Genomic DNA, 23,114 nt, shown 5'->3' with positions numbered 1-23,114 from the left:
AACCACATCTCTACTAAAAATACAAAAATTAGCCAGGCGTGGTGGCGGGCACCTGTAATCCTAGCTACTTGGGAGACTGAGGCAGGAGAATCACTTGAACCCAGGAAGCAGAAGTTGCAGTGAGCTGAGATTGCGCTGCTGCACTCCAGCCTGGGTGACAAAGCAAGACTCTGTCAAAAAAAAAAAAAAAAAAAAAAAGAAAAAACCTAGCCTGATCTGGCCTCCACCTTCTTTTCTAGCCCCCCCACCCCCCCGACAAAGGCAACACTGTGGGCAAAAGATATTGCTTGCTATTCTCTAGACCTACCCTTTACTTTCTACCTTTTCCTACCCCTCCCTAGGATACTCTTCCCTGGGTTTCCAGTAGTTCATATCCTCCCCATTCTTCAAGGACCACCTTGCATGGCCCCTTCTTCTAAAAGCCTTTACAGATTTCTCCAGCCACCTGTGAATGCCCACTCAACTTCGAGAACTCCACAGAACTTTGGCAGGCCTCTCCTGTGCAACTGATCAGTTTTTGTCTTATTAAATAATGAGGCATATATTTGGCTACAGTGCTTGTCTTTCATCCACTACTTGTTTCCAAGTGCCTTCAGGACAGGGACTTAAACATTCATCATTGTTTCCCCTGTAGCATTTAATATAGTGTTGTAAACATGTTAAATATTTGAATATTTTTGAATAATGAATAAAGTAATTACTGTAGAACTTTTAATGGGGGAACATTTTATGGCCCTGAACAAATCATAAGGGAAAAATGCTTCCCCAGCAAGATTTTTCCACTTTTAGAGACAAAAGAGAGAGAATTTAATTTCCAGTGTCTACTTTGTTATGGATATGTACTTGGAGTTGCAACTTTAAATTCAGATGTTAGAAAAATAAATCTTTTTTTTTTTTTTAAGCCCTGAAGACCTCTAGTTGTTCCCTGGAAACTGATTTCCAATGTGGTCCAGACAGGAAAGCCCAGCATAAATGCCAAATAGAACATAGGAGAAATGGTGAATAATACCCTTGCTATAAGGTTAAAGCTTCTGTAAGATGTTTTCAATTTACAGTAACTTTGGATCTGTGACTTTAACAGTCAATCGACAGCAAGGGAAATTCAGTTTGTGTTTAAAATGGCCTGAGATTGAAGCATGATTTAGACAAAGTAAAAGTCTTATTTAGTTCTCCCCCAAACTTCTCTATCTGAAGCTTTTCATCAGGTACTTGTTTATGGACAATTCTGTATTTCATCTCACTGAAGTGGCATACATTTTAAGGTTAATGATATCGAACTGATGAGACCCTGCCTTGGGAGGAGATTTAGACAGGGTAGAGGCTGAGAGCTAGAAGGCTCCAGGATACATAGAGGCAGGGCTTCAAAAGGAGTGAAGGGCAAATAGATGGACAGAGGGGAAGGCCTGGGTAGACTGTGACCTCACAGCCTGGGGTCTGGCTCTCCTTGTTGGGGCAGGTTGATGTGTATTCTTATTATCATGCAACCCACAACTCTGGCTTAAAAATCAGAAACCCAGCAATCAGGGAATAACTACCCTGTTATTTGGTGCTTCAAGAAACATGACTTTACCATCAAGAAGGACCATGCAAATTGGATAAAACATGATACACATTTTAGATCTAAAAATCATTGCAATTTAAGACCTGAACATTTGACTGGAGCAGTAGGTGTGCTGACCGTCTCTTCAGCTTGCAAAACTTGCATAGTGAGCATTTTGCTTGAACCCCCTGCACTTGCCCTTTTAACACCTTGCCTTCATTTATTCACCAGCGACATGCTGGGTCTTTCTTACAAGTTTTATGGCAGTAGACGCTGATGTTCGTGCAACTGTAAGAGAGACTCTAAATCATGTGTTTCACGTGGTTTTTGCCCCTTTCCACCTGACTGACTTCAAATAAAAATGTGTTATGTTGTGTGTAGCAAAAGAATAAAGCCACATTTAATTCCCCCATCACCTGGTGCTTTAATGACGAGAAGTCTGTGATGAGAATTATTGGTCCTTCCTGAAGGAATGGTAATTTATGAGGTATTTTCTATGCATGCCAGGTAATGAACTCACCCTTTAATGCATACATTCCTTACTCTCAGAGGTAGGTATTGCTTTCTCCAGGTTGCAGAGGAGGAAATTGAGCCTTAGCTAGCTTACCTTAGCTAGCTTGCCCAAGGTCACCCACGTCAGTCTGGTTCTCAATGCCCTTGATCATGACACTATCAATCCAATCAGGATGAGGACCCACCCTTTTAATTGACACAAGTCCCAGGAGGATATTCTAACTTCCTTTATCTAAGTGGGCAATGATGATCTTTGTTTTTGTCTAGTATTTTTATGCTCTTGTCATCTTGTCACAAGCAAACTATGATGGCAGAAGGTTTAGCATAATATGGAACATGTGGGAATGATATCAATGTTTTCTATTGTTTTATAGATTTTGGATATTATCAAGTTCTGACCCCACTTATGGTCAATCCAGATATTTTTTAACCAGCCAGAGAGAAGGAGGTTGGGGCAGGAACAGACTAGCAAAAAGAAGGTAGCATTGTTATTCCTAAAAATAGCTAACATGTTAGTGCTTTTATGGGACCTGCAATTGTGTTGTTATCCCATTTAATAGATAAATAACTTAGGATGAGGCACATGCTACCTACTGAAGGACACAGGGACAGTGAGAGTAGACTACTGCCCTGAAGGAATACACCCCTGGTGAGACAGTCAGGAGGAATGTGGATTTGGTTCTGCTACACTGCCAGTGTTGGTCGTTATGGAAAGTCATAAAAAGAAAAACAAGGCAAAAACTTTATGCTCATCTCTGCCCTCCCCAACCTCCTTGAAATGATCAGAGGCCTCTCTCGGAGTTCCTAACACATAGTCTGAGAAACAATGTCCAAGGCAAATTATGGTTCCTTGGTTTGCAATGTACAAAAAAATCAGCAAAATACTTAAAATCTTTGCATATATGCATATGTACCTTGAAAGCATTTAGAAATTGGAAGTATGAATTTTAAAAATGTGAGTTATAAATCTATAAGCTAAAAGGTGTACTTATTTTGTGGCTGAAGCCTACTGGTTGGGTGATTAATAATTAAAGTTTATTGCATTGGAAATCACTTAAACTATAATTAGAGGAGAAATTTACCAGCCTGCTTTTGCCCATCTTAGTTCCTTTAGATTAAAAAGAAAACCAAAAACAAACAACCCAGTCATACTCATTAAGATAATCACAAAAATAATTGACAAGACAGTCTTCTAAAATAAATCATGCCAAGTATGATGGCGTCAGCCACATTTTGTCTGGGAAGAGATCTCATAGGAACCCAGACCTTGGTTATTGGTAGTTATGCATGTCCTTGCCTGAGAGATCCACTGGCAATTTTGTGGCAGTTCATGGTATGACAGATAAAAACCGAAGGGCCCTGATCCAAGTGCAGGGTCTGAGTTTTTACAAAATTACCTTCACAGACTCCCTTGCTGTTTCTTCTCCAGCCGTAGCAGCAGGCCAGTTTAGTTCCATAGTGACAGACCCCAGGCTGACGTGCCGATGCTAACAACCCGTGATGCCTTGCACTGCAGATAAAGAACTACATGTTAGTATTGAGAAAATAGAAAAGACAACAGAAACTCTTCCCTACTACTAAAAGAACCAGAGATGTCAATTACCTGGTTAATTTCAACGAACCCGCAGTAAGTGCTAAATTAGATTTTGAAAACCTGAATTTTGGGGTTGCCAGCCAGCCTTCCTCAATAATTAGTTTCAACCATTTCCTTCTTCCCCACGGTTAAAAGAATCTATAAAACTAGGGCACATGAAGATGTCCAAAATGTATGTTTTTGAACCTTGTAGAGTGCCACTTTTCAGATCTGCTCTGTATATGCACAGCAACTATCCAGTTCTTTGTCTATTTCAGTCACTTTCTAATCCTGTGGCTTTGTCCCAGACCAGAGCTCTGCACTTTTATCCCACTGGCACCTGGGAACCATTGAATAGACTGGAATCAACATACACTATAGATGATTAAGAGCTGGAAGGGCTCGTTCAGCAAAGCCCTCTTATGTTACAGAGGAGGAAACTCCAGTCCAATGGAGTGGAGTCACATCCCCAGCAGAGCTGGGTGTTGGGAATTCTAGCCCAGGGCTCGTTCCCATTCCACATGACCTCCTGGAAACCCAATTTGCTAAACTGCTTAATTTTAGAGCAGAGATCGGCAAACATTTTCTGTAAAAAGCCAGATGGTAAGTATTTTAGGCTTTGTAGGGCCATAAGATATCTGTCCAAGTACAAAAGCAGCCATAGGCAATAGTAAACAGATGCGCATGACTGTGTTCCAATAAAACTTTATTTATGGACACTGTAATTTGAATAGCATATAATTTTCCTGTGTCATGATATAGTATTCTCCTTTTGCTCCATCTTCTAACATTTAAAAATGTAAAAACTGTTCTTCGCTCATGGGCTGTTTATAAAGAAGGGATCACCTAGCTTTGGCCAGCAGGCTGTAGCTTGCCTGATCTAGATGCCTGAAAAAGGTGAGCCCCCTGTCCCCCACCAAGTGCCCCCAAGTAGTGCCGCCATGGATGAAGCTCACTGCATGTTTACCTACTTATTGTCCTGGTATTGGACAGGGTTGCTACCAGACTTTGAAGGAAAATACTTGCATTGTATGTTTAGTGGAGGGCTGTGATTATTTCCTTACACATATTAAATACACTGTAAAAATGTTTCCTGGGCTCTTTAACAGACAAAGGAATGCACATTTTACCATGTGCTTTCTGCTACAGAACTGAACTTTATGCAAGTTAATAATATCTAAGTCAAGGTCGGGAAGTTAAACAACCTTGTAGATTTCCCTCAAGATCTGCCTCTCCCACAAATGTGATTACTCAGTTAAGAGCTATAAAGATATGGTCTGAGACATTTCATTTACTGAGAGCACCAAATGCGAGGATGATTTTAACATTTACTTTTTCTTGAAGGGGACTTTTTTCCATTTTTTAATGGAATTAATTTTAGGGATTCATAAGTCACTCAAACATTTAGAATAGGGTTTCTCAACTTCTACACAACTGATATTTTGGGCCAGATCATTGTTTGCTGTTGGGAGGTGTCCTGTGCATTGTAGGATATTTAACAATGGTCTTTATCTACAGTTGCCAGTAGCACACACCCCTCTAGTTCTGACAAACGAAAATGTCTCCAGACATTGCCAAATGTCCCCTGGAAGGTAAACTTTTCTTTCATTAAGTAGTAGTACTTTAAAGCAAAACATTTATTGTGCATTTGCTATGTTCCAAGTACTGTCTCAGGCACATAGAGTACAGTGACGAAAAGGGCCTGGTCTTTGCTCTCTTAAGTTCACAGTCTATTGGAAACATATGCATTCAAGTATAGGATAGCATGCTAAATATTATTAAAATGCTCTGCTAAAGAGTTTTGACTGAGAAATAATGCAGCCATGTGTCTAATCTGATTTGTATATTCTAACAATTCTGCAAGGGATACCACAATCTTGACCCAGTCTGCGCCTAACAGTTTCCAAAGAACCTATGATAAACTCCAATATTCTGTAGCACAGTAGGGTGACTACAGTTAGCAACAATGTATTGTAAATTTCCAGGTAGCTAGAAGAGAGGATGTCAAATATTACCAACAAATAGAAATGGTAAATACTCAAGGTATTTGAGTATTTGATGGGTACCCCAAGTACCACAACTGGATCATGATATAGTCTATGCATGTAACACTCACATGTACCCCATAAATATGTAAAATATTTTGTATCAGTAAAAAAGAAGAAACTATGGGCAACTAACCATAAAGTATGCTGAGTAAATAAGTGCCAGTCCAAATACAGTGATGTCCTTAATAATTTTTTTACTTTAGTATTTTAAAAATTGAGATATAATTTACATAACGTAAAATTCACCATCTTAAAGTATACACTTCAGTGGTTTTTAGTATTTTCACTATGTTATGCACTCATCACTTCTATTTAGTTCCAGAATATTTCCATCACCCCAAAAATAAACCCTATCCCTATGAGCAGTTCATCTTAACTAACTTTTCCCTTCATTCCCTGGCAACCACAAATCTGCTTTTTGTCTCTGGATTTGCCTGTTCTGGATATTTCATATAAATGGAATCACACAATATGTAGCCTTCTGTATCTGGCTTCTTAGTATGTTTTCAAGTTTGATCCATGTTGTAGCTTGTAACAGTACTGTATTTCTTTTTATTGCTGAATAATATTCCATAATATGGATATACCACATTTTATTTATCCACTCATCAGTTGATAGACATTTAAGTTGTTTCTACATTTTGGTCATCATGAATAATGTTGCTATGAACATTGGTGCACAAGTTTTTGTGTGGACATATGTTTTAATTTCTCTTGGGTATATACACAGGAGTGGAATTGTTGGGTCATATGGTGCAATGGACAGAATGTTTGTGTCCTCCAAAATTCATATATTGAAACCCTAATCCCAATGTGATGGTATTTGGTGGTGGGGTCTTTGGGAGGTAATTAGGTCATGGGGTTGGAGCCTTTATGAATGGGATTAGTGCCCTAATAAGAAAAGGCTAGAGAGCTTGAGAAGTCGGCAGCCTGCAACCCAAGAGTGCCCTCACCAGAACCTGACCATGCTGACACCCTAGTCTTGGAATTCTAGCCTTCAGAATGGTGAGAAATACATTTCTATTGTTTATAAGCCACCCAACCTATGGTAATTTGTTATAGCAGCCTGAACTGACTAAGACATATTATAGTTGTATATTTAACTTTCTGAAGAACTGCCCGACTGTTTTCCAACATGGCTATATCGTTTTACTTTCCCATCAGCAATATATGAGAGTTCCAATTTCTCCACATCCTCACCAGCACTTGTTATTGTTCATTTTTAAAAACTCTAGACATCCTAATGCTTGAGAAGTAGCATCTTGTTTTGATGTGCATTTCTCTGATGGCTAATGATATTAAGTGTCTTTCATGTGTTTATAGACCATTTATATATCTTCTTTGGATAAATGTCTATTCAGGTCCTTTGCCCATTTTTTAACTGGGTTATTTGTTTTGATGTTTTTAAGATTTGAAAACAAGATTGAAATTTGTTGGTAAAAACAACTATCCCCATACCTTGGTGAAAAACCCCTTCCACATAGATAAACAGTAAGTCCATTTCTTAACCATACACATCTGTGAGAAACCTTGACAAAGTACTACAATCTGCTTTTACCTCTTCCTTTAACAACATGAAGCTGATGCCTGGGGGAGCAGAATGGAGAGAGGAACTAACCTTGCTTGGGAAAGAGGAGGAAAATGTCACAGGGTAGGTGACATTTGAGTTGGATTTCAAAAGAAAACATGATGAAAGAAAAGCTGTATAGGGGGAAATTCTGCCTTTGGAATTTTAATTTCATATTTTTATAAGAAATGTGGGATTCATTTAATTAGAATTCAATCTAGCAACAAAATCTTAGAGATGATCTGTCAACTTCTTGACTGCAGGTTTGCAAGCAATATGCTCCCCAATCACAATAGGAAGGACCTTACCTATTTCCTGATGCCAAAAAAAAAAATCAGTATAATCCTCAATAGGGCATTAATATGTATGGACTATAGTGCTAGGTGCTGAGGATACACTTATAATCCTGGCATAGAGGGTCCCCTACTCATGAGCTTTTAGACAAGGGGTTCAGGGTAACAGAGGCACTCAATATATTCAGTCTATTACAGAAGCTTAAATCAAAGGAACATAATCCAGTCTAAAGGGTCCCAGATGTTCCCTTTGAAGGTGCAAACTTTAAATTAGACTTAAGACAAACAGGGTTCAACCACATAAAGTGAAAGAATATTAGAGGCAAAGGGAATAGAATGAGTGCAGACTAAGAGGTAAAAGACACCATGCTTGTGCTTGAGGAATGAGTAGATGACCAGAGGATTAGAACAAAGGGAGGGAGGAGTCAGCTTGTGAGAGATGAGCCCCGAGAGGTTGGCAGAGGCTACATCACAGAGGGTCTTGTGAATCAAGTTAGGGCTTTGGGTTTTACATCTTAATGGCAATAGAACAGCACTGAAGGGTTTTAAGTAGGAATGTTATTTGATAAGGTTTTTCTCTTGAAAAACAGTACCACGAAAGCAGTCTGGAAGATAGATTGGAGGGAGACAGAATGGAAGAAAAGATACCAGTTGGCTCAGAAGATAGATTCTGGTTGCTTGGACTGGAGCAGAAGCAGTGGAGGTAAGGAGAAATGAATGGCATCAAAGTGGGACCAAAAGATTTGGTAATGGATTAGAGTCATTCATTCATTCATTCATTCAACAAGTATTTATTGAGTGCCTATAATGTATCAGACACTGGGCTAGTTTCCAGAAGTTCATCAGCAACCAAAAGGGAAATAAGATTTCTGTCCTCATGGAGCTTATATCCTAGTCGATTGGATATAGAGCGTCAGAGGGATGCACCATCGGGTAGATGTTAGCACTGTATTTCTGGAATGAGGAATATGGGTGGAGGAACACGTTAGGGAATAGGATAGATGATGAATTCTCTTTGGCACATGCTGATTTTGAGTACTCATTAGACGGACAACCTAGAAGAGGTGTTGAGTAGGAAGTTGGATATTTGGGTGAGGAGTCCAGGAAGCAGAACTATATTTGGGAATCATCTGCAGGTAGATGGTAACTGATTCTACAGAAGTGGATGTAGTGTAAGAAAAGAAGGAGGCTTAGGGCACAGTCCCAAAGATGCCAGCATGTAAGAGATGGACCAAAGAGCAGGAAGGTCCAGAAAGAGGCCCAGGCAATGCTCAGAGGAACACCAAGTTAGTACATTGTTGGGAAAGCCAAATGAGGAGAGTTTTTCTAGTAAGAGAGTGGGATCAACTCTGAATGTTGAGAGGCTGCATAACATGGTGGTCAGGACTATGGTCTCCTTCCTGGGTTTGAATTCTGGCTCTACTATATATTAACTCTGACCTTCAGCAAGTGACTTTGTCTTTCTATGCCTTAGCTATCTCTTTTCTAAAACAGGGAAAACAACAGTATTTACCTTAAGGGTATTTGTGATAATGAAATCATTAAATATATGTAAAGGGCTGTGAATGGTGACTAACACAGTAAATGCTCCCTAATTGATTGCTTTTATTATTCGTAGTAGTAGGATTAATATTATCAGATGTGTTGACCTTCAGAGGAGAGCCACGTTTCCCACAGAAGGACCTGCCTTAGTATCCCTGCCATGCTCAGTCATTGGTGGCAGCAGCCTGTGGGAGTTGCAGCCTCACTTAAAAGTGGTGCTGGATTTCCAAGAGCAGAGTAGTTGGGACCCTGGGTCAATTATGCTCCCTGCAGTTGGATGTCTGCGAGGCATATCCTCATAGCTGTCACAGGTTCCATGTGACTTGCCTTTTTTATGTTTGTAGGAATAACTGTTCATTCTAAGGGGAGATTATCATAGAATTTCACCTTAAAGAAAGCAACCTTAGATATCATCTGGTTCCAACCTATCATTTTGTGCATGAAGAAACTAAGGCCAAGAAAAACTGAGTATTTCATTGGTATTAGGAGCCAGAGGGGAACACACTTCACCAAACTATTCACCTACTCATTTGTCTACCCAAAATTTATTAAGTAACTACACACATCAGGCACTGTACTAGGCACTGAGACTACAGGAGGTATATGAGAGAAGCCCCATTATATTCCAACATATGACCCTACCAAAGGGGCAAGTTCTCAGGAGCTAGAGGGAGATATGGAAGTTAGTACATTGGGATGGGTGGGTGAGGGGTGTTCTGGAGGAAATGGGGCTCAATATGAATGGAACTTAGCCATGGAACTTAGGAGAAGTGGGAGGAGGCTGTATGGTGGGGAAGGTGTTCCAGGCAGAAAAAATAGCCTGTGCCAAGGACAGCACCATTAAGAACATGGGGAGTTGGTGGCCTGAAAATTTGAGTGTAGATCATGGTGTGTGTTAGGAGCAGGAGTGAGAAGGGCAGCAGGGGAATGGTGGGATAGAGAAGGGGCAGGGAAACAGCAGGGGGCAAAAGAAAAAGGCCTGTGTCCCTCCTGCAGGCTTCAGACAGTGACAGGTAGATTTCAAGCAGTTGGAAATATCAAGAATTTTGTAATACACAAAACAGCCTCCTTAGAAGTAGGGTGAGCTCACTAAGCTCCAACAATATTTCTGAAACAGTTAGATGTGAAATCACACAAAACCAAATAGAAATTTGTTGAAATCTGATATTTTTAAAAAGCCTAATCAGAAACCAGCCGCGAGTCCTTGGTACAGGTGGTCAAACCTACTTCATATGTACCAGTCAAAGTCAATTACTTGGGATTGCAAAGAATACTGCCTGGGGTTAACTAACAGGAGACAGTTACCAGAAGATAAAATTCATATACTGTTTGACATTACCACAACTCTCCAGAGAAATCCTCATTTTCTCAATCTTTATTGCTTTCACATGCCTGCTTTCAGGTGAAAAGGTGAAACTGAGAAATCTGAGGTGTATTAATTTCTCCCAAATCATTGTTTTTGATGTCGTATAAAGTGTTACTTATAAAACTCCCCCAAATGTTAATGACTAACACTTGGGCCATCAAAAATTTATTAACTTTGTTAATAAATTAAGATTTCTTATCTGCTGTAAGGAATTCCTTTCTCAGTCACAAAAGCATCTTAGTATTATAGTTCTGTCGAAAGATATAGGAGATTTGCCATCAAATCTACATCACTCTCATTTGTTAAAAAATGGAAGTAATTGTTTAAGAATCAACTCGGCCGGGCGCAGTGGGCCACGCTTGTAATCCCAGCACTTTGGGAGGCCGAGGTGGGCGGATCAAGAGGTTAGGAGATCGAGATCATCCTGGCTAACATGGTGAAACCCCGTCTCTACTAAAAATACAAAAAATTAGCTGGGCATGGTAGCAGGGCCTGTAGTCTCAGCTACTCAGGAGGCTGAGGCAGGAGAATGGCGTGAACCCGGGAGTCAGAGCTTGCAGTGAGCCGAGATTGCGCCACTGCACTTCAGCCTGGGCAACAGAGTGAGACTCCATCTCAAAAAGAAAAAAGAAAAAGAAAAGAAATAGAATATCTAATTTTGGACTGTGCTAATCCCATCAACATCCTCTGCCACCTTGGAAGGTCTAGATGGACTGGCCAGCTTCTCTCTCACTCTCTCTCTGTCTCTTCCTAAACAATATTTTGCACATATGAGGCTCAGGGAACCGAGTCTTGAGACAGGGAAATGCTAATGTAGGTGAACAAGTCTCTGTGGAGTGGAAGCCCTGAGCTGTGGGAGTCTTAGCTAAATGCTGAATTGCCCAGTTTCTTTAATGCATTATACAGCTTGCTGTCTACATTGATCAAATTAATCAGAAAATCGCCATCTCCACAGCTGAAGTTAATTTAAAAACATTCCAGGGATTGTGTAAGTAGTGTAGTATTTCTTCATAGGATTCCTTATTTTCTGCAAAAACATACTGTGCCAGAATTCTTAGTATGTTTGTTTATGGTCAGGTTCCAGAAAACTTCATGATATTCTCCAAGACAAATTGAGAAATTAAACTTCTTTTGCCGATGTTTAAATACATTTAAATATTGCCATATAAATGAAATAAAAGATTTTCTAAATAGGGATAACAAGGTCCAGCCATGAAGATTTTTGTTGGCGGTGGTTTTGATTTTTGTTATTTTTTTATCATAGCTCCCAGTATGGCAAGTTCACTGTACTTAGCCAGTTAAAATTAAGTCTGGGTTCCCATCTACCATCAAGAAACAGAGTACAAGTCCAGCGGGTCCAGGGATACCCCAAGACATCTCACTTTCCCAGATGTGTAGGGGCTTATGTGCCCAGTGAAAAACTTGCCTGGGTTATAAAGCTCTCCTATACTAGTGTGTGTTGATGTGTCTTCAAATTTCTAATGCCATGACTGGTAGGGATAGTAGTAAACTTCAGGCAAAAGTTGGAACTTTCCATTGCTTCCTCTATTTCCCTCATTTATCTTCCAAGCTCAGGAGTTATGTGGAGATTGGGGATGGGGAGTGTCTTGGTTTTGGCTACCCCAGAAGCAGACCATGAGACAAGAATTTGCATGGAAGTGGTTTACTTAGGAGGTGAAGGGAACGTTGATAAAGGAGTGGGGAAGTGAGACTAGGAAGGGAAGGCAGTCAATAAAGCAAGTGTTATCAAGACAGCTACATTTATTCTCCCTCTCATTCATTCATTCATAGTAAGCATGGGGGAGAATGATATAAGATGGAAGATGGAGTTAGAGAAGTAGTCAAAGTCTAGGTCAAGTAGAGCCATTTATGTCATTTTAAGTAGAATGAATTTTATTCTTAATCTGGTGGAAAGTCACTGAAAAGTTTTAAGAAGAGGGCTGACATGGTCTAATTTAAATGTTAAGAGGAACACTTTGGAGCATGGACTAGAGGGAGCAAAAGAAAAAGTAAAAGGAAGCTATTGTGGTGGTTCAGGTGAGAGATAATGGTGGTGTAGCTGGATGATGGTAGGCAGGGGCAGAGAGTGGGGATAGAAGGAGATGGACTTGAGACATGGTTTGTAACAGGACTTAGTAGCAGATGTAATACAAGTGGGGAGGAAGAACCCCACCTGTCAGCAATGATACCCCAGTTTTTGGCTTGAGCCAGTTTGGATGCTGTTTGTTCTGGGGTGGGGAGAAAGGGTGAAGTGGAGGGAAGCAAGTTCTGAATGATGATCAAGAGTTCAGTTTTGGATGTCTTAGGCTCAGTGAGACATCTCAATGAATAGGTCAAGAATGCAGCAGAAAGAGGCTGGGGCTTGAGATTCACATTTTGAAGACATGAATATATATATAGATGGCATTGAAAGTGCTAAGACTGGGAAGATAACCTGGAGAGTGTAAATAAGAAAGAAAATAGGGTCAGAGGTTAATCTCTGTGGAAATACAGCACTTTAAATCCTGTTGAAGAAGGGAAGAGTAACAAGTGTGGGCGAAGGCAAACCAGAATGTGTTGTATGCTGTGATGGTTTTAAAATATGTCCATAAATGATCTGATGCTCATCCTTTCAAAAGGTGAAGTTTAATTCCCCTCCTTTTATGTGGGGTTGTACTTAGTGACTGATATCTAACAAAGAATACTGTGGGAGTGATGGGGGTAACTTCCGAAATTAGGACACAGAAGGCATTGTAGCTTCCTCCTTGCTCTCTCTCTTGGATTAGTCACTATGGGGGAAGTCAGCTAACAGTTGTGAGAACATTCAAGCAGCCCTGTGGAGAGGTCCACATAGAGAGAAGCTGAGGCCTCCTGCCAACAGCCATGTGAGTACGCCATCTTGGAAGCAGATCCTCCAGCCAGAGTCAAGATGTCAGATGACTATAGCATTGATCAACAACTTGATTGTAACCTTGTGAAAAACTCCAAGCCCAAGCAGTATGGCGATTCCTCAAAGAATCTACTATTTGAGGAAATAGTAAAAACAGAACTACTATTTGACCCAGCAATCCCATTTCTGGGTATATATCCAAAGGAATATAAATCATTGTACCATAAAGACACATGCACACAGTGTTCATTGCAGCACTATTCACAAAAGCAAAGACATGGAATCAACCAAAATGCCCATCAGTGATAGACTGGACAGAGATACTGTGGTACATATACACCATGGAATACTATGCAGCCATAAAAAGAATGAGATCATGTTCTTTGCAAGAACATGGGTGGAGCTGGAGGCCATTATCCTTAGCAAACTAATGCAGGAACAGAAAACCAAACACCACATGTTCTCACTTATAAGTGGGAGCTAAATAATGAGAACCAATGGGCACAAAGAGGGGAACAACAGACACCAGGGCCTATTTGAGAGTGGAGGGTAGGAGGAGGGAGAGGATCAGAAAAAATACCTATTGGATACTAGGGTTAGTACCTGGGTCACAAAATAATCTGTAAAACAGCCCCCCATGACATGAATTTATCTATATAACAAACCTGCACAGGTACCCCTGAACCTAAAATAAGAATTAAAAGACTCCAAGCCCTTTTGCTATGAATCTAAAACTGCTCTAAAAAATGTCTAAAAAAAACCCCAAGCCCCATCTTGCTAAGCTGCTCCTGAATTCCTGATTCACAGAAAATGTGTGAAATAATAAATGTTGCTTTAAGCCACTAAATTTTTATTTATTTATTTATTTTTATTATACTTTAAGTTTTAGGGTACATGTGCACAACGTGCAGGTTACATATGTATACATGTGCCATGTTGGTGTGCTGCACCCATTAACTCGTCATTTACATTAGGTATATCTCCTAATGCTATCCCTCCCTCCTCCCCCCACCCCACAACAGGCCCCGGTGTGTGATGTTCCCCTTCCTGTGTCCAAGTGTTCTCATTGTTCAATTCCCACCTATGAGTGAGAATATGCGGCGTTTGGTTTTTTGTCTTTGCGATAGTTTGCTCACAATGATGGTTTCCAGCTTCATCCACGTCCCTACAAAGGATATGAACTCATCATTTTTTATGGCTGCATAGTATTCCATGGTGTATATGTGCCACATTTTCTTAATCCAGTCTATCGTTGTTGGACATTTGGGTTGGTTCCAAGTCTTTGCTATTGTGAATAGTGCCGCAATAAACATACGTGTGCATGTGTCTTTATAGCAGCATGATTTATAATCCTTTGGGTATATACCCAGTAATGGGATGGCTGGGTCAAATGGTATTTCTAGTTCTAGATCCCTGAGGAATCGCCACACTGACTTCCACAATGGTTGAACTAGTTTACAGTCCCAACACTGTAAAAGTGTTCCTATTTCTCCACATCCTCTCCAGCACCTGTTGTTTCCTGACTTTTTAATGATTGCCATTCTAACTGGTGTGAGATGGTATCTCATTGTAAGCCACTAAATTTTGAAGTATTCTGTTGCATAGCAATAGATAACTAATAAATGTGATATCCAGAAACCGAGCAGAACATACTGAAGAGCAAGGTGATGATCTTTGTTGATGTTTGTTGCTTTGGTATTTTGAGTTTTAATTTTGTACTTAAATTCATTAAATCTGAGATATCATAGATTATAAGCATTCTATTACTATGTACATTAGAAAAGAAAAATGCTGCTAATTAAACTAAACTATAGCTCATTACCTTAATAATTCTGTGCAATTGTGTCATAATTCTGTGCATGAATTAGTCACGATCGTGTTAACTTTAAAGAACACAGAGCCCGCAATGGCCTGTTTGCTTGCTATTGTTGTCAGAACCAAGTCCAAACTCCTTGGCTCAGTGTACTGGGCTCCTCACAGCCTGGTTCCAGCCTGCCTTCTTTGCCTCTTGGCAGCCACTGGGCTTATTACCTAAGATTCTGGCCAGTCCACTTTCTGTATCTTGGGCTGATGCTCACCTTATGCATTCTTTTTGCAGGTACGTATCTATCCATCCATTCATTTACTCTTATGCAATACCTACTAGGAATTAAGCATTGGAATGTTTGCTTTCTATGCCCATTTTATATCAGGTGGGCTCACATTTGCTCCATAAGAACACTATAAGTGTCATCCACTGTATTCAGTTTTCCCTGATTCTCTCATGTGGACTCAGTTTCTCTCTTATCTGTATTCTGTGGAATGTTTTATATGTTTATATATATATGTATATATATAATATGTATATATATACACCCTATATAAACTTATAGTTTTATATGTTTATACATATGCATATAGACATATATTCATTCTTTGAAATGCTATACTGTATGTGTGTGTGTGTATATATATATATATACATATTATTCATATATAAATAACATTATGTGTCTCTCCATCCCCCCTCTTTGGTCATTTATTAATTTACCTAACTTTTAATTCAGCACCTACTATGTGCCAGGCACTGGGCTAGAACCTGGACTTGTATCCTTCTTCCCTGGCTTCCCTGGCCAAAAAGGAAAGAAAGACATTTTGATGGCCCTATGAAGTTGTCTAGTGAGGGAGGCAGTAGTTATGAATCTCTGGCATTCAGAAGAATGTTTGGGCACATCAACTGTTCAGTTAATGTTGCATTAAACTGAATTAATTTTAACACTTTTTATATATTTTTTTTCATAAACAAGACCTTCACATTGAAAACAGGTCAGTTATTAAAACTTACCCACTGGGACCCAGCAAGTTAACTGATGAAACTAGAAGTACTACTGATCTCTCTGGGTAAAATATTTCATGAAAAGTGACTTAATCATCCTTGGGAAACACCATGGCTTTTAAATCTGTCACCTGTTCAATGTGAGATTCTGGGCAAATCATTTAACAATCTATCCTTTTGAAATTCAGTTTACTCATCTATATAATTGGAGATGTGATCTGTAATTTACACATGGTCAACATTGCCAGTGGGACCTCAATCTCTGTTCTCCCCTTCCTTCTTAGTAATAAGACCCCTATGACATAGCTACTCAGAATATAGGCTACATTTCCCAGCCTTCACTTCAATAATATGTGGCCATGGAACTAAGTTCTGGCCAATGGGATGTAAACAGAAGTGCCATGTGCAACACTTCCAGGATGTGGCTGTGAAGGGAGGATGATGTTCTTCATTTATTTCCTCTTATTGGCTGGTGATATAGATGGGATATTTATCTCTCAAATCTCATGTTTAAATGTAATCCCCAAAGTTGGAGGTGGGGCCCAGCAGGAGGTGACTGGATCGTGAGGGTGGATTTCTCATGAATGGTTTAGCACTATCCCCTTGGTGTTGTCCTCACGGTAGTGAGTGTGTTCTCATGAGATTTGGTTGTTTAAAAGTGTATGAGTGTGTGGCACCTTTCCCCGCCCTTGCTCCTGCTTTTGCCATGTGAGACACCTGCTCCCGCTCCACCTTCTGCCATGATTGGAAGCTTCCTGAGGCCTCACCAGAGGCAGAAGCCACTATGCTTCCTGTAAAGCCTGCAGAACGGTGAGCCAATTAAACCTCTTTTCTTTATAAATTACCCAGTCTCAGGTATTTCTTTATAGCAATGCAAGAACGGCCCAACACGGCTGGAATTTGGACATGTTTGCTGAAGCTCAAGAAGCCATCTTAGGCCACAAGGGGAGGGCCTTCTGATGGAACCATAAAATGGCAGCATCTGGGTCCCTGACTCCATTGAAAGCCAGCCATATCAGCCCAACTACCCACACCTTTGTGAAAGAGAAACACATGTCTATCTTGCTTAAGCCAAGGTTATTTGAGTTTTCTATCACTTGCAGCGAATTCTGAAGGATCAAAAAGCAATGTTGCCATGCTAGTTAGCTGCTATGTGCCCATTATCCATATTCTGACATTTCCTGCTTAAACCCCCCAATGTCAAATAGCTTGTGAGGCCAGTTTTCAATTTGCATTCAACTGAAAATAAAGATCAGGTGGACTTTTGTTTTTTGATCCTATGCGGTTTCTATCTTTTCTGAACGTACCTTATGTATTAGTTTGCTGGGGCTGCCATAACAAAGTACCACAGACTGGGTGGCTTAAACAACACACATTTATCCTCTCACAGTTCTGGAGGCTGGAAGACCAAGATCAAGGTGTTGGTAGGGTTGGTTTCCTCTGAAGCCTCTCTCCTTTGCTTGAAGATGGCTGTCTTCTTTTTGTGTCCATACATGGTCTTTCCTGTGTGTGTGTCTGTGTCCTAATCTCCTCTTTTTGGCTTGTTTTTTGAGACAGAATGGCATGATCTCAGCTCACCGCAACCTCCGCCCCTGGGTTCAAGTGATTCTCCTGCCTCAACCTCCCGAGTAGCTGGGATTACAGGAATGCACCACCATGCCTGGCTAATTTTGTATTTTTAGTAGAGACAGAGTTTCTCCATGTTGGTCAGGCTGGTCTCAAACTCCCAACCTCAGGTGATCTGCCTGCCTCGGTCTCCCAAAGTGCTGGGATTACAGGCATGAGCCACCATGCCTGGCCTGTTTGTTTGTTTGTTTGTTTTTAAATAAGCTTTGGCAAGTTTTAGTAAAGAATAATTTTGTATGGTTTACCTTTCACCAGTCTGTTATGGCATGCTTCTAATGATATCAGAATCATCTGGATAAATGATAGCTAGTGTGCAGAATCTGTAGTATTTTCTGCATGCTGTGCACAATTCATTATTATTGCCACTGTAGTGATGGACACCAGTTTTGGCCAATATGCTGTAATAATGCTATTTCAGATTTCCTCAAAGCTGTACAATTGTTGGCAAGGATGACAGTTTCACTTTGCCTTGTCTGATCATCTTCAGAGTCTTCTTGTACTCCAGCATGTACTTTTCACTTTTCATAATGAGTTGGAGCCTACAGTTGATTGACTCCGGTGATTTTTTTTTTTTTTTTGTCTTTTTTGCAGCCACAGTCTTCCTGTCTTAGGTGTGGGATGGCCCCCAGCCAAGAGCATCCACCAAGATGGCTGGGGAGGGAGAAAGGCCCTAATCTCCTCTTCTTATGACAGCAGTCATATTGGATAAGGACCCACCATAATGAACTGATTTTAATTTAACTGCTCCTTTAAAGACCCTATCTCCAAATGTAATTACATTCTAAGGTAGTGGGGTTAGGGCTTCAACATATGTATCTTGAGGGAGTACACAATTCAGTCCACATCACCTCAGGATACCTGCATGTCCTGCCCCCACTGTCCTCAGAGGAGTTTTTGTCCTGAAATTTGTCACCAGGAGCACAAGTTCATCAGTGGTAGTTCCCTGTTTTACTGGCTCAGTGGCAAATAGCTGTTGGCACATTGTGGAACCTGACCAGCCTCATTTCACGATTCCTGAGAACTTTTTGTCTTGGCAGGAGCCAGCTCTTCCTGTGTGCACAGTAGGCTGAAAGTGCAGAATCCCCTTCCCCAGAAGCCCTCAACCAATGACTGTTGGGATTACAAACACCCCGGCTCCCTTGTCTTCACAAGGGATAACTAGGATTCTCGTGTTCTACTGTCTCCTAGAATTCCCCAGCAGGATTGACAGAGTGGTGACTTATTTTTACAACACTTCTTTCCCTTTTCTGTCCCACTTCCCCACTTCTCTACCAGAACTTCCTGGGGTCACCTCTCAAATAAATTACACACAGAGTCTGCTTCTGAGAAAATGCAAACTTAGAAAGGAAAGTGGTGGTACTGGGTGGATGGAGCACTTACTCTACATATGTCCCTTGAATGTGCTGAACTAGAGTCAAGCTAAACAGGATCACTGGTGATCATTTGTAAGAAAGCCCTTTGTAAAAATGTCAGCTTTTCTGTATTCACTTTTTTTGAGGGAATAAATTTGGAATAGTGGGACAACACTGGTCTTAGAGCAGAAGACCAAATCAAATGTAATTCATGGGAAATCACCTAATTTCTTCAAGTTTCTCCATTCCCTTGTCTGTCAAATGAACACAATACCCATTTCTTAGGGTTGTTGAGAGGATTGATTGAAATAACATTGAAAATGGTTGACACTGACTAGGGCCTCAATAATATCTGTTGAATGCCAATCTGATTTATGAAGACTAGGTAATATACTTATTTTCATTGTAATGTTTACATAGCCTTGATTTATGCTCATGAATTACACATAAATAGGACTTTAACACTTTCTAAGCCAGTGAAACTAACTATTGAAATAAGGCTGCCCAGAAATGATTTTTAAGTTGTAATTAGATGATTATTATTTCCCAGAAACACACAGCTCTTTAGTTTTGGGTACATTCTCACAAATTACAGCTTGAAGAATAAAGAAATAAATGATATACCAATCATTCGAAAATCACCAAAATCATGTTTAAAGATAAAATCTAGCCCATAGAAATAAGAACAACAGACTTACAGTTCAGGCTTCCTGTGAAAGGCTGAATAACGCCCCCACCCCGCAGAGGTATACATCCTAATCCCCGGAACCTGTAAATGTTATCTTATATATCAAAAGGGACTTTCCAGATGTGATCGAGTGAGGGATCTTGCAATGAGAAGATTATCCTGAATTATCCGAGTGGGCCTGATATAATCACAAGGGTTCTTCTTAGGAGGAAGAAAACAAGGAAGAATCAGAGAGAAGGCAAAGTGACAAAGGAAAAAGATATTGTGCCACAAGCTAAGGACTGTTGGCAGCCTCTAGAAGCTGGAAGATACAAGAAATGGATCCTCCCTGGAGCCTCCAGAAGAAACCAGTCCTGCTGATGCCTTAATCTTAGCCCCATAAGATTCATTATGGACTTCCGGTCTTCAGAACTGTAAGACAATAAACTTCTGTTGTTTTAAGCCATGGAATTTGTGGCCAATTTTTACAGTGGCACTTTGCTACCAGGGCTTTGAGAAAAATCAATTACCCACATAGCATGTGGTCTCTGTAAGTAAAGCCTCTCAGCAGGAACCTAGTCATTCCCTCCTCTCTCACATTATTTTTACTTGAATTCAGTAGAGAAAAAAATATAAAACAGAAATATGTTGTAAGGAAGGAGTTGCTCCAAACGTTAATCTCCAGAATAGCAAAGTTAATAATATATTTATCTTAGGTACTCAAGGCAAAAAGATCCCAGTGTTAGGACTTAGAACACTCGAGATGGAGTTCAGATCAATAAATGTTCTAGACCAGCACTGTCCAATAGAAATAAATATCCATATATGCCATTTAAAATTTTCTAGTAGCCACATTTTTTAAATGCTAAAGAAACAGAAGCAATTAATCTTAATAACAATTTTATCTAATGCAGTATATCCACATTACCATTTCAACATGTAATCAATATCAAATGATTAGTGAGATAGTTCCTGTTCTTTTTTTGAAAATTAGATGTGTATTTGATACTTTTTGCAGCACATCTCAACTTGGACTGGTCACATTTCAGGTATTCAATAGCCACTTGGGGCTCCTGGTTACCATCTTTGCTGTATTGGACAGGTCTAGGGTATCTAAATAGTTCCAATACCCAAAGGACATAAAAAATATAAGGCAAGCCAAATTCTGAAGCTTAAGGGCAGGTACATGCATGGAGCTAATGATTTATTCATTTGATGAGCGTTAATTATGTACTATGCACTAAATACCATTTAAGAAGCACATAATTTTCTAGGTTATAAAATCATAGTGCAGTGTTTCAATTAAAAAGAACTGATGCTTATACTGGAAATCTCTATACAGCAGCCACAGTTTTTCCTATAAGTTGTGAAACCCCAGGAAATAACCAGTAGACACAGTTTTCTGCAATGGGTGCCTTGCCTTCTCTGTAACAGTGTCTTATCCATAATGTGGAATCTAGAGCTGATTAAACATGGGTCCTGGACATTCCTGAAGAGCTGACCACTTGATATTTCCAAGCACATTGAGCAAATAATAAACACACCAGCTCATAAACTTGATAATCGTCTAAAGAAACCATGGTTCACATCTTGAAAACTGCAGAATTGCAGAATCCTGACATGGATTCTCCAGTTTAATATGCTTTGGTTTATCCAGGGGCTTTTGGCTTTTAATTTAATTAGGTGGCACTTTGAAAGTGAAGCTCCTGGAGGTCAGTTTGCTGGCCGCTAAAGAACTATTAATCTCATCTCCAAATAGCATTTGGTCTTTTTTAAGTGGGCTTTCTAGCAATGCAAGAACCTCTAGCATTCAAGGAAAACGTGATTATGAGCAAATTGCATCTGCTTACATTTTTATCATGAAAAGGAAATTGAAACTTGCGATCATACATTCTAAGAACCTGGTTTGAGGTTTGTTCTGTTTTAACTTCGAAATCCTTTAATACCATGGCTAACTCTGATGAAATATTTTTTCCTGTAAGTCAAACAAAGATAGGCAAACCTTCGAGAAGCCTGTACCAAACCAAAGCTCTTATCCTACTCTCCTCAGGAATCATCACTGAAAAATTTCTATAGTTCAGCAGTCTCCGCTAGGAGCAATTGTGCCCTCCAGGGACCTTGGGCAATATCCCAAACCTTTTTTTTTGTTGCCACAACTTGGTGGTGGTGGTGGGGGTGGGGGGTGGGGTGGGGTCAAGGTTGCTACTAGTATCTAGTGAGTAGAGGCCACAGGTGCTGCTAAACATCCTACAATGCACAGGGCAGCCCATCACCCCAACAAATAATTATCCAGCCCAGCCCGAAAGGTCAATAATGCTGCGGTGGAAAAACCATATTCTAGTGGACACCTAAGTAGAAAGCAAGACATCACAGTTAGAGAACCAGAAAACCTCTTCCGTTGCCGGAAGGCTGCCCTAGTGCCCTGGTGAAGAACAGACTTTGGGCCAGAATACCTAGGTTTGCACCCTGGCTCCATCTCTTACTGGCTATGCTTCCTCAGGCAAATTACTTTACCTCTCTGTGCCTCGTTTTTCTCTTCTACAACACGGAGATGATGATAATAGTACCTTACACACAGAGCCATTATGGCTTTGGGTAGGTTAATAGTCCTGAAGTGCTTAGAACAGTGCCAGGTCGACAGTCACCATGTAAGCGTGCATTTACTAAGCGTCTTTGCCGATCTCTGGAAAAAATATTTCAGGTCTCAGCTAAGCTTAAGGGCAGTAGGGAACGGCTTCAGAGTCTGCATTGCCATAGCAAGAATGAGAATGGTTGTCATCTGACAACCGTGTCCTTTCTTTCCAGTTCATCAACCCTAATCAGAGAGCAGTGAGGAGAGCAGCCCGGCTGGCTCAGCTCAAGAACAGTAAATGCTTTATCGTCCTCGGTTTCTTTCCCTCCTTCCCCAGCAAAACTAGCGACTGACAAGCACTTGGTGTCCTGTGAATACAGTGGAAAACACAAAACCGCACAGACACAGAACCCACCCACCGACACGCATACCAACCCTCACACACCTGCCCCTACAGCAGGTCTGCAGACCATCAAGCCCGCACGCACCCACGGGTCTGCGTGCAGAGCCTCCCTCCTCCTGAAACCCTCCGGACGCAGCCAGGTGGGGCACAGCTGATGCAAAAGGAGCTAACTAGGTGCAAAGCCCCGCCACAGGAGAGCAGGGAGGAAAGCCCGTGGGCGCTCCCGGCCTGGTATCCAGGTTAAATCCCGTCGCAGCGCGCACAGGCACACGTGCACACTCACACCCATACACGCGGGGGTGCCTGCAAAGACATGGGGCCCCAAAGCGGGACCTCAGGCCGGGGGTGGGGGGAAGCCAATCGCCAGT

At 40.7% G+C, this 23,114-nt stretch overlaps 1 protein-coding gene and 1 pseudogene across 2 annotated transcripts in view; both read right to left on the bottom strand.

Moving 5' to 3' along the window:
* The window catches only part of EGFL6 (EGF like domain multiple 6), a 64,691-nt gene that overhangs the window by 40,415 nt on the left and 1,162 nt on the right, over window positions 1–23,114 (bottom strand). For both annotated transcript variants that reach the window (XM_008973947.4, XM_003805687.5), the window contains exon 2: window positions 3,451–3,563. In XM_008973947.4, coding sequence (XP_008972195.1) covers window positions 3,451–3,563 — 113 coding nt within the window. The remainder of the gene's footprint in view (window positions 1–3,450; window positions 3,564–23,114) is intronic.
* On the bottom strand, window positions 17,994–23,035 carry LOC106634279 (large ribosomal subunit protein eL30-like; annotated as a pseudogene).

The sequence above is a fragment of the Pan paniscus genome, chromosome X (assembly GCF_029289425.2).
Source record: "Pan paniscus chromosome X, NHGRI_mPanPan1-v2.0_pri, whole genome shotgun sequence".
Lineage (NCBI taxonomy): Eukaryota > Metazoa > Chordata > Mammalia > Primates > Hominidae > Pan > Pan paniscus.
Note: the sequence above shows the minus strand (reverse complement) of the source record. Positions and strands in the feature narration are given on the sequence as shown.